Genomic DNA, 13,019 nt, shown 5'->3' on the forward strand with positions numbered 1-13,019 from the left:
TGCTAAATTCAAAATAAAAATGTATGGTTACCGAGTTACTTTTCGTCAAAAAAGTGACACAAAATCTGCATACATTGTGATTTTTAAGTTTCATTAATAACTATAAAAGTTTTATAAAAGTGACCATCAACACAGTTTATCGCAATTTTTATTGTCTCAATTTGACAATTGGCCATTGAAATACTAATTTGTGCAGTATTTTTCACATTATTGGGCAAAATTGCAATTTTAAAAACATACCAAGGTTATTTTTTTGTTAATATACGTTACTCTCCTTACTAAATCTAGAAAGGTTTTCGTCAGATTTCTTTTAAAATTTAATAAAATACTCAGCGAATTTAGCTCTTTTATTTCAATTAATAAAAATTGGGGGTATCCAATCCAGTATTCCTGGTAGAAGTAAAAATTAGGCCTAAAAACAGAATTTTCAGGCCTCCATCATGACTGCAAAATATTTGACCCCCTAAGTTGTTTAATATTATATGGCCATACATAAGCCATAGCTGAATATAGAATTGTAATAATAAATTGTAATTCAAGAATAAGAAGTACTACCTTAAATGTAAAATTCTTGAAACAAGAATATTTTATATTCACAATAATGAAAGTATGAACAAATTACATGAAAATCATAAATAATTGTTATAAATCTCCATAATTGAATAGTGTTTAAATAGTCATTAATATTCTTTATGATTCGGCTATCACGAGTAATCTTTGGTTTACTCCAGAATACTCCCTTGAATATGCTAGTCTCAAGTGATTCAAACTGAGACCAGATGCTGCAATTCGTTCAGCCATACATCTACTTAAAACTTTGTGCTCTATTAGTGGAAATAATGATAAAATGTGTTTCTTTTTTAATAATGATATATTCACAGATGTTGTAGTATAATTTATCCCAAAACTATGTTGCAGAATACTTGCTATCTGAATATCACATTTTTTAAATAATGACTGCAGAGCTTCAACATCATCTATTGCATTGTGGGCATTCCTGTGAATATGAATGTCTGTCTGCATAGAGTGTCCTGAAAAAAGGTAAAGAATCTGCAAAGCCATCAACTGTGTTTGTGAACTCATCTAAAAGATTACATTTCATTAAAACTAATACAAGCAGTCGACTGTCAAAAACTTTACAATTGTGGGCAATGAGTAGTGGATGACTAAAATGACTTAGCCACTCCAACAAATTAAACAGACAATTTTTAATTTGTACAGTGTCAACTGATTTTCCTCTATAAAACAACTGTTCTCCTATAAAAGATAAACCTGTCACTGCAGACGCTTGTGAGGCTATCGGTCTGTGTATATGAACATATTGACTGAAGACTTTATCTTTATGCCCAGCTGCAATCTGGAGTATATGAGCATTCAAACCTGAAATTTAACAGAATATACATTATATTTCTGACTTTGTTTTAGTGCTATAATGTTAGTATTGTACATATATTTTTTTTATATAAAACAGTACTGTTTAAAAATACTATGTTTCATATTTCTATTAATTTCAAAAAAAGAATATAGAAACAACTTTTATGTTTTGATTATCAGAATGATATTAGAATTATGACATCTACAGGATTGAAAAAATATTTAAAAGTTGCTATTACCTGTAGAAGTTGTCTCTAAATCAAAATAAATTACATCATACATCACATTAGCAGGAAGTTGTTGTAGTACTGGGGGCTTGGGTGGGTCTGGAGTAAAATCAATATCTGGTGAAGACACTTGCAATTCAATGCCACTCAGATATGTTTGACCTTCTCTGTTTTCCTGTGAATTTTGTTTGCCTGACTTGATTTCCTTTAAATGTTGTCTTCGTTTTTTGATGTCTTTAGTGTTATCTCTATTTTTTCTTTTGGTTGCAGAAGCATTAAAGCGATCGGCTATAGACATGGTGAAAATTCCTGGAGATAAACCATTTTCTTTATTTGCCTGAAATTATAATAGTAAAGAGAATATTCACATGATATAGATTGCTATTAACCAATTATGCAATACAATGACTTACATAAGAGTAATAATCAGTGTAAAAACAGTTTTGAAATAGCAAGTGGTCGATATTGAACTGCCCTATTGGAGAAAATAGTATACATATTTATTTTATGTTTGGTATATTGTAGCTTATATAATTTCACTGTTTTGCTTATGTACAGGGACTTTATTTTATTCAGTTCATTCTTGATAAAACTGATATCTATGTATATTTGATATATAAAGATTGTGTTCGTGTCACTGTTTCAAGGTGTTCTAAATGACTAGTGGTAGTAATGACTTGTGGTAACAAAAGGGTTCCCACTCTCATAAATTGTATAACATTTATCTTTCAAAACATACTCTGTTGCATTATTATTTTGTATACTGTATACTGTGAAAACATTTACAATATGCTAACATAACATTTTACTCACTTCTGCTGGATAAGTATATCCAATGTTTTTCTGTGACACTGCAGCACTCAAACGATATTTGAGACTCTCAGACCCACCATAATGCTTTGACTTTGGTGCTTTACTCGCATACACATGATTTATATTCTCATTTGATTGCGAACTCCCAAGTGTATACGTAGCTAACTTCTGTGACTGCTTTGCCAAATTTTTAAACAAGTCATCTAGCACTCTTCTTAACTCTGCTCCAGCCAAGTCTTTCCGATATGGTAGGCTACTGTGGTTATAATTGGCAGGATCTTTGGTAAACATACACCATTGTTATTAAATATTGAGCATGAACAAATTGTTCAATGCAGAATAACTAAATAGGAAATTATCACAATGGTAAGTTAAAGTTATGAACATCTGCATGTACCATATGCAAACACTAACCTGTTGAACTATTAAAAGTCCTACCACTTCCGCGCTTCTGCCACCCAGCATCATATGATGCACTGATGTTATGCCCACAGTCCAGGTTTCTTTTTGAAAATGAAAAAAAAAATTTAAATATAAATATGAACAAATTTTATACAATATGAAAAAAAAATCAAATAGTGTATTCATATTTTTAAAGAAATGTTACAATATTGCAGGTAAATTTGGCTGCTGTGATTGTATTTGCTGGTTAATAGATAATATTGTAAAACTACCTTTCTTTTGTCTTCAAAGTTTCTTCTTCTATAATTTTCTTGCATGACTCCTGAGCAATATTGCATAAAACAGTGCCTGCTTCCCTCTCTCTTTCTTTCAGAGACTTGTGGTGAATTCCAGGTATATTTAATACAGACAGCAATAAATTAAATTGCCGTTCACCTATTCCAGTGTGTATTATTCCTGTAAAATTAAGTTTGATAAAAAAATACAGCATGGAGTTTCATGTAAACAAAAGTGCCACCACCCCCACCCCCCACCCCGTGCAAGAATGACGAATTCATTGATTAGTAATTCTGGAAGCTCAAGAAACACTAACCGTGGAATAGAACTTCAATTAGACTCACCTGTTGCTACTTTTGTGTTTATGTCCCAAATATGGACTCCACTATTATTTTTATTTGGAGATCGGTGACCTGGTCACAGGTCAACACGATTCGCACCAAAACCAACTCGCACCAATGCTAACTCGCACCAATGCTAACTCGCACCAAACCAACTCGCACCAATGCTAACTCGCACCAAACCAACTCGCACCACCACTAATGTATTGGGCGATTTAAGAGGCATCCAGCTTTGCAGTTAAAAATAAACAGGTCGATACGTCTAACTATTCTAAATACCTTAACTGGAAGCAAAATTACATAAGATTTCCCACCAGGGTCGATAAAATCGACAATTTCCAATGTCAACCGAAAACATACGCCGCTATCTTGTTCTTGGCGTAAAACTAGTTCCAGTACTGTAGGCTCATTTTTCGGCCAAAAAAAGGTATTTGTGGTCGCTAGATAGATGTTTTAGCTGGTTAAAATTATGAAAACTGCAGAACGCCATAAATGTGTAGGCGGGTGTCGAATCCTCGGTCTATGCGACTTTTCATGACTGTGGGAACCGAATGAACAGCGGAAGGAGGCCAACCTACAGGACTGTACTCTGGGCTATCACTATATATATGCTAAAACTACGTAATCCTTGTGTAAGTCGCGCATTACCAAAAAAGCAGTTTCAAATACCGACGCCTGAGACGATCTACGCCAGTTGTGAATGCTACACATTACCGAACCGGCAGGTTCAAATACTGACGCCTCCTACAATGGTAAAATAGCGCAATACTTGCGCAAGTCACACATAACCAAGTCGGCAGGTTCAAACGCTGAAACCTTGAACAATAGTAAATCAACACCACGTTTGGTGCCGGGTTCTCTCGTACGTATTGTGGTGCCAGGATCTCTTGTGACCAATCCGAATTCAAGTAGGGAATAGACATCAATGTTCAATAAACACATTAACACATACATATATTTTTTAAATACTAAAAATGCAAAAACAATAATAGAAATAGCAAAATACAAAGAAAACTGTTTCAAAACAAGAGAGGTAAAACTGAAAACAATATAGTCAGCTAACTCAAGATAAGGTCATGTACATGCATTAGTAAACCAAACATTCACCAACACAAATATGGAAAAGATTCCAAATTACTTTACCATTCATTTTTTTTTCTACTTTTATTTGCTTGTTTGATTGTGTGTATTTTTATTCTCATTTTAATTGTTTGTTTTTATCCACATCTGTATTGCATTTTAGTCAAAATCCCAATAGGGATACGCAATTATTATTATACAGCATTGCATAGACTAAGCTTATTTCGTATTTTTCATGATCGGCATGAGGCCGATTAGGTGGACGAACGTGAAGCTTTGGACAGCTTATCCACGATATGAAACTGTCTAGTAATCATGAATGTTGTATCAGAGAATTTACTCCGTTTTCATACACTCGTATACTACAAGCAGAGTAGGAAATCAGCAGAGTAAACTACCGTGTAACCTGTGAGTAATTGTTCTTGCCGCCGTGATAATGAGATGCGTTCAGAACTATAGACAACGTAAGTCATTGTTCTATGTGTAAATATATATATAAACTCCAATGTTGTGTAATTTCTATCGTATATTATTTCGCCGTTAATAATTTCAAGAACTCCGATGTTATGTAATTTTTATCGTATATTATTTCGCCGTTAATAATTTCAAGAACTCCGATGTTGTGTAATTTCTATCGTATAATATTTCGCCGTTAATAATTTCAAGAACTCCGATGTTATGTAATTTTTATCGTATATTATTTCGCCGTTAATAATTTCAAGAACTCCGATGTTATGTAATTTCTATCGTATATTATTTCGCCGTTAATAATTTCAAGAACTCCTATGTAGTGTAATTTCTATCGTATATTATTTCGCCGTTAATAATTTCAAGAACTCCGATGTTATGTAATTTCTATCGTATATTATTTCGCCGTTAATAATTTCAAGAACTCCGATGTTATGTAATTTCTATCGTATATTATTTCGCCGTTAATAATTCCAAGAACTCCGATGTAGTGTAATTTCTATTGTATATTATTTCGCCGTTAATAATTTCAAGAACTCCGATGTTATGTAATTTCTACCGTATATTATTTCGCCGTTAATAATTTCAAGAACTCCGATGTAGTGTAATTTCTATCGTATATTATTTCGCCGTTAATAATTTCAAGAACTCCGATGTAGTGTAATTTCTATCGTATATTATATCGCCGTTAATAATTTCAAGAACTCCGATGTTATGTAATTTCTATCGTATATTATTTCGCCGTTAATAATTTCAAGAACTCCGATGTTATGTAATTTCTATCGTATATTATTTCGCCGTTAATAATTTCAAGAACTCCGATGTTATGTAATTTCTATCGTATATTATTTCGCCGTTAATAATTTCAAGAACTCCGATGTAGTGTAATTTCTATCGTATATTATTTCGCCGTTAATAATTTCAAGAACTCCGATGTAGTGTAATTTCTATCGTATATTATTTCGCCGTTAATAATTTCAAGAACTCCGATGTTATGTAATTTCTATCGTATATTATTTCGCCGTTAATAATTTCAAGAACTCCGATGTTATGTAATTTCTATCGTATATTATTTCGCCGTTAATAATTTCAAGAACTCCGATGTAGTGTAATTTCTATCGTATATTATTTCGCCGTTAATAATTTCAAGAACTCCTATGTTATGTAATTTCTATCGTATATTATTTCGCCGTTAATAATTTCAAGAACTCCGATGTTGTGTAATTTCTATCATATAATATTTCGCCGTTAATAATTTCAAGAACTCTGATGTTGTGTAATTTCTATCGTATAATATTTCGCCGTTAATAATTTCAAGAACTCTGATGTTATGTAATTTCTATCGTATATTATTTCGCCGTTAATAATTTCAAGAACTCCGATGTTATGTAATTTCTATCGTATATTATTTCGCCGTTAATAATTTCAAGAACTCCGATGTTATGTAATTTCTATCGTATATTATTTCGCCGTTAATAATTTCAAGAACTCCGATGTTATGTAATTTCTATCGTATATTATTTCGCCGTTAATAATTTCAAGAACTCCGATGTTGTGTAATTTCTATCGTATATTATTTCGCCGTTAATAATTTCAAGAACTCCGATGTTATGTAATTTCTATCGTATATTATTTCGCCGTTAATAATTTCAAGAACTCCGATGTTGTGTAATTTCTATCGTATAATATTTCGCCGTTAATAATTTCAAGAACTCCGATGTTATGTAATTTCTATCGTATATTATTTCGCCGTTAATAATTTCAAGAACTCCGATGTTATGTAATTTCTATCGTATATTATTTCGCCGTTAATAATTTCAAGAACTCCGATGTTGTGTAATTTCTATCGTATATTATTTCGCCCGTTAAGACACATACATTGAAAAAACATGTTACTAGTTTTTGAATGTACTGCAGTAGTCTTCCATTGTCTGTCGTCGACCCCCGCCACCACGCACTCCATCAGCGTCCCGATGGCGGACTTCTTGTCGGGTTTCAGTCAGTTTCACTTTTGATCGTGATTAATTCGATATAAATGCAGTTCTTTACCGGAAATCGCCAGTCCGTTTTCTTTGAGTTTAAAAATGACCTACAGTAGGGTCGGCATGGTTAGTCAGTCGCCGGTACGTTCGCCTCCCACTCATGGGCGGTTGTACCGGTTGCCGCTGATTAACTAAGCAGACTTATTTTGGGTATTTTTTTTATTATCCAAGAAAAGTCCCTAGCAACAAAGGGACAAAGCGAACCACACAAATGCTTAGAAATATGATCGTGGTGCGAGTTGGTTTGGTGCGAGTTGGCATTGGTGCGAGTTGGTCTGGTGCGAGTTGGCCTGGTGCGAGTTGGTTTTGGTGCGAGTTGGTATGGTGCGAGTTGGTTTTGGTGCGAGTTGGTTTTGGTGCGAGTTGGATCGAAATCCGGTGACCTTTTTACCAAACGCTTCAGCGTGGTATTAAGATTTTGTTTTCAGGCTTGGGTGGTACCAAGTGGGAAAATGGTTGCACATATGGGGGGTAATTCCTGGAATTGCAATAGAGAGGGTTCAGGCCGAAATACATATATATAGTGTTTCCATGCTGTAAATAATGCAAGATTTGTTCCGAAATTCAGTGTGTTGTGTGCACTCCAGGGTTATTCGTTTTTTTGCTCAAAACACCCCTATTTTTTAATGGCAGAGTCGAATAGTTTCACTCCCACTGGGAAATCTGCATTGTTACTTGAATGAGAGCTAACTAAACACATTTTCCAGACCGGCGAAAGTGTATGCAACAGCCAATTTTAACAGCCTGTCACGTGATTTTAGTCTGAATGTCAACATCAAAAGAGGCTAATCCATTTACGCAGGTATAACTGGGAATAGAATATGTGAGGGATTGTATCAACAGAAATGTGTATAATGAAAAGTAACATCTATCCTTCTTTTGCATCGCTGAGCATTTCTGTTTAAGTATACTGGTTTGAAAATGTTGAATTTGCATGATTTGCAATGTGTTTTTTTACTGAAACTCCCCTATTGATCGAATCCCGGGTTTGAAAGAGAACGGCACACCACGTGATTCGTTTGAATACAATGGTGAAGGCACGCAAGCATGACTTAGTTGTCAGCAGTAGTCGCTTAGCTTCACGCTACAACTTCACTTGTGATGTTGCTTGTTAGCCGTGGATTGAATTAATCTTGATTACCGGTTAAAATGTTGCTTATTTGGCGTTGGTGATCTTTATTTGGAACTGGGTAACGTCGCCAGCAGAAACCTCCTGGGATTTTGATGTTGATGGTTGCGCCTCCATGGCAATCGCTAATTTTACTTCGGGTGGATCTTCCAAGAGCCATTCGGGGTTTATAAAACTCATTCAACATACATAAAGTTGTCTCAATCGTAGTAGTCCATGTGATGTACACCTAATATGCCAAACAAGTTGCTGAACGATTTTGCCAATGAAAACAACCCGGTTGGCGATCCACTCCACTAAAAAAAAACTAGCAATATGTTTTCGGCTGTTGCCATGGTGGGACATGAACGTGAAGCTAACGTCGGTTTATAACTAAAACTGGGCACCGTATACAAAGTTTGCAAAAAAACATTCAGTCCTTAGAAGTCATTTTATTTTATTGCTAGGACGTATGCTGTTGTTAGGGATTGGTCAGTTACTTCGGCCTGGGGGTCGATCAGTAGGGGGGTTACCCTGTTTTTGATTTTGCGAATGGGGGGGTCACTCTGTTTTCCACAATTCACACACGCGCTTATGCATATATTTTTTTAAATTTTATTTCAGAACAATAGATTAAAAAGTTAATCGTACAAATGTGTTCTTAATAATAACTATTACCCATATTGCCTATAAATTTATTGATGCAAAAAATGTTATAGGCTAAATATTTTGGGGTTGAAGTTGACAAATAACTAACAGATTATGCAATGCGGCAGAGCCCCATGCAATTATACAGTTAAGTTTTGAACACATCCCAAGTCCATGTGATATCAGATTATTTTATTTAAAGTCTGAAGTCACCATTGTATAAGATATTTACTGGATTTATCCAATTGTAGCTGGAGACGGAAAAACACAGCAATTAGTACAAAGAGCAGTGACAGTTTTTGTTCAGCAAATCAAAAAAGTTAAATGGATTCATGTACACAAATAAATATTTTTTTGTTTTTTTTAACTTTTAAATATGCATATTTTGCTCTGTAAAATACCAAAATCCAACACAAATTTATACAATAATCAAAGTGTCCTTTGTTTTCATAAGCACAGACTGTGCTTCAGGTGTAAAGCTTTCCTGGTCTATAAGATATGAAAGATATATTAAATCCAAATTAGTTTTCGAACCGCCTAGATTCAAATCCTCTTTTCCTATCATATAAGAGCGTTTATCAAGTGAGTACTCCACAGCTTTGTTTTTATTTACTATCTTTAGCAGCATAGATTTCCCTACTTCCTGCAGCCTTTTCTGTAGTCGTTTTTTGGCTTTATGCTTCCCCTCCCCTCCTAAGGTGACTGGTCTATTAAATGCAAACACTAAAAATTACGGCAAACCACGATATTTTCAATGCACATCATACATTTTGTAATCATGTCAGAGCCAAAACTGTTAATGTTTCTTTGTTTTTCGGGGGGGGGGGTCACCATGTTTTAAAATATAATGTTAGGGGGTCGCCCACTTTTTTGTTGTTGATAGGGGTGGGTCAACTGAGATTTACAGCTGACAAAATGGAATCTGCCGACCCCCCCCCCCCAGGCCAGAGAAACTGAACAATCCCTTAAATTTATTATTTCCAACCGATAGTATTTTCTAGATTGCAGGCAGCATTTACAGTTCATTCAAAGTTCAAAGTTGCGTCGGGATTACGTTGATACATTGTAACAATGTCGGCGCCGGTGATCTCTTACCGGTGTGCAACGTAGCCAAAATAAAAGGCATGAATACAAGACTAGTGGGAGGTAATAAATTTGGGGTCGAAAGTATTCAAAAAACAGTTTTTGGCTGTTGCCATGGTAGCTGTGGACCAGGATTGTTTTGCCAATTAGTGACGGTACGACCTGCCTGTCAATTATAAACAAAATTAGCCAAGCCAAAAAAAATCTCAGTAAATTGTTGCCCACACTCAAGCGGATTAGAATGAGCTACGTCCATGCTTTTTAATCATAGATATGTAGGGTGTGATACATTTGGCGTGAAGGTATTAAAACATTCAGTTGTAGGCTGTTTCTATGGAAACGGTGGTCAGAATTTGTTTTTAGATTTTACCAATAGTAACTTTGTGGCCACACTCAAGCTGAGCAAAATGAGCTATGTCTGAGGTGTTGCATCCAAAATTTGTAGGAGATACATTTCCTGATAACTAGGGTGAAGGTGTGACCTACCTGCTAAGTTTGAGCGAAATCGGCCAACTTGAAGCCAAACAAATCACAGAAGAATTAATACGTGAAAACACGAGAAATCACACACACACACAGATACACAAAATTAAAGTGATTTTAAGGGCAATCCAAGTGGAGCGAATCGCCAATACCATGTTCATTTGCATATTGACCGTGAAAATACCAAAAACATCATTGCATGGGTGATATGCAAATTAGTTTTAGTCAAAATAAGTTACTGCTTAGAAGTACCATTACTGTTGTTCAAATTTCATTTCACTCGGCAAATATATTCATGTACCCAAACGTAAAGTATCGTACTTCTAAATGTTGTATATTTCTGCTATGTTTCGAAAAACGCTACTCTTGAACGGACTACTTTATTCGCTCTTAGACCTCATTTGCATATGGGGTGTGGAAGTACCTATTTTGATTTCAGGGACGAATCAAAATAAACTGCAGTATATATGTAATAATGTGGAATACTTCCTTTCACTGTGAACATTTTTCCGCTAAAATAAATTCCAGTGAAAATGCCATTTCCCTCATACTCTATTGAGACTTGACACAGCACAGTGAAAATTTGATTCACACCGTATGCTTGAAAACTTTTCATCGAAAATAAATTAAGTGAAATTCTGTGTGATTTCATGAGAGTTGAAAATGAAAAAATTATATGACACCCAACCCTACCACTCCATACACAATGTAACCACACCTCAAAAACATCCTTTCACCAGTGTATTCTATTTGAATTCAGGGGAAATTTAAATAAACAAATTATATGACAACGAACTTAATTATAAGTTCAACCTCTAGTTCAGCACTGATTAAGTAAACTACCTCGTCTTTATGCCAACTTGAAGTTATTCAATGCCTACACCAGTGACTTCAAAATCTATGTTTCAATTCCAGGAATTTCACTTGCTATTAATTGTATGGGAGTGCCAGTCTTTCATGAATTTCTATTGTCATGTCAATTTCTTGTGATTAATGAAGCTGTAACCACAGACCACAGTGCTGCAACTAAATCCTGGTATAAGCACCGGTTAGGCAGTCTTGAACTATGCATGTGAAGCCAGCTGAGAGGTATATCCAATCCTATAGATTTCTCATTGTTTGGTAACTATTTGCTGCAAATGCAACAAAAATCAATATAAAAATATTACCCACACAGCATTCTACAGGTTACTTTTCCAGTATAGATTTGGTTGATATTTTGACAATGGTGACACTCAACATGTAAAATACCTCCTAGACCATATCTGGTTTCTTTTTTACAAAACATAAGTGACAATGGTCCAAATGAGCAGTAACGGCATTTTTCCAGCCCCTCAGCTAAAACAGCCAATTCCACAACTCTCCGGCCGTCCTGCCAACTTCGACTCGCTGGTATCGGAATGCTGTTCGTCCCTGGCGCGCTGTTATTTTTCGTAGGAGAAGCCGTATGATGAGTATTACTTGCTAGGTTTACGTCGGCTTCAATATTTTCATTATCTACATTGCATAAAATGCGATTCATGGCATACACATCATTTTTAATCCCTTTAGCGCATCGAGAGGCCGAAAAAACTTCACGCGACGCCATATTGGAACAGCATAACTGCTCGAGCTTAGGGTCATTCTCCTTCCCAGAGTTCCTTGCGTTTAGATCGCGTGGTGGCAGAGATATATTCGTGATAGAACTCTGCCTGGGGAGATTGGCTTAGGGTGTCCGACTTTCAAGTGTATTCGATATCGTTGACTGAGGGCGCACTTTTACGGCGAATGCCCGCGAACGACCTTAAGTGGATGAGGGCGCACTCATAACTTTGAAATCGAAACTTACAAATACACATCTAAACTTACAAATGCAAATCTTAACATACAAATGTATATCTTAACTTACAAACTTAATATCTTAACTTACAAACTTAATATCTTAACTTACAAATGCATATCTTAACTTACAAACTAAATACATGTATCTTAACTTACAAACTTAATATCTTAACTTACAAACGTAATATCTTAACTTGCATACTTAATATCTTAACTTACAAACTTAATATCTTAACTTACAAACTTAATATCTTAATTTACAAACTTAATATCTTAACTTACAAACTTAATATCTGAACTTGCAAATGCATATCTTAACTTACAAACTTAATAAATTAACTTACAAACTTAATACAATGTATCTTAACTTACAAACTTAATATCTTAACTTACAAATGCATATCTTAACTTACAAACTTAATATCTTAACTTGCAAACTTAATATCTTAATTTTGGCGTTAATTACGCTCCATATATTGTGACGTATTTTGACCCCCGGATTCTGACCTTGCATTCTTGCCACATTTACTGCCCTTTCAAACCCGTTCAATTTCCTTTCATTATTTCATCCAGATTTCATGATATTTTATATTTAAAACCAACCTTTATTTCACAGTCACTCGAGTTTTCACTTTTCTAAAATTATCTTACTAATCAAAAGACTTTTCACTTCCATCATGCAATCTCCCATAGTACTTCCGCAGACACAGCGAAGATCGCCAACATATCTACAAATAACCTCGCTCCCAGGAGCTGAGGAATTACAACGGTCGGTGAGTTTGAGATTTTACAGTGAATTATTTTCTCATAAATCTCCAACCTTAAAAAACTTCATACAATATTTTGTAGAATC

At 34.9% G+C, this 13,019-nt stretch overlaps 1 protein-coding gene across 1 annotated transcript; it reads right to left on the reverse strand.

Moving 5' to 3' along the window:
• Nucleotides 1–690: 690 nt before the first annotated feature.
• LOC102802238 (uncharacterized) lies at nucleotides 691–11,933 on the reverse strand. Its single transcript, XM_085494064.1, has 8 exons — nucleotides 11,597–11,933; nucleotides 4,207–4,401; nucleotides 3,089–3,272; nucleotides 2,829–2,917; nucleotides 2,415–2,692; nucleotides 1,614–1,938; nucleotides 1,273–1,380; nucleotides 691–1,031 (listed from the first exon to the last, which is right to left on the reverse strand). The coding sequence occupies exons 1-8, from the start codon at nucleotides 11,931–11,933 to the stop codon at nucleotides 691–693; spliced, it is 1,857 nt and encodes a 618-aa protein (XP_085350190.1).
• Between the last annotated feature and the right edge of the window lie 1,086 nt (nucleotides 11,934–13,019).

Source organism: Saccoglossus kowalevskii, chromosome 19, assembly GCF_978046115.1.
Source record: "Saccoglossus kowalevskii chromosome 19, keSacKowa6.1, whole genome shotgun sequence".
Classification (NCBI taxonomy): Eukaryota; Metazoa; Hemichordata; class Enteropneusta; family Harrimaniidae; genus Saccoglossus; species Saccoglossus kowalevskii.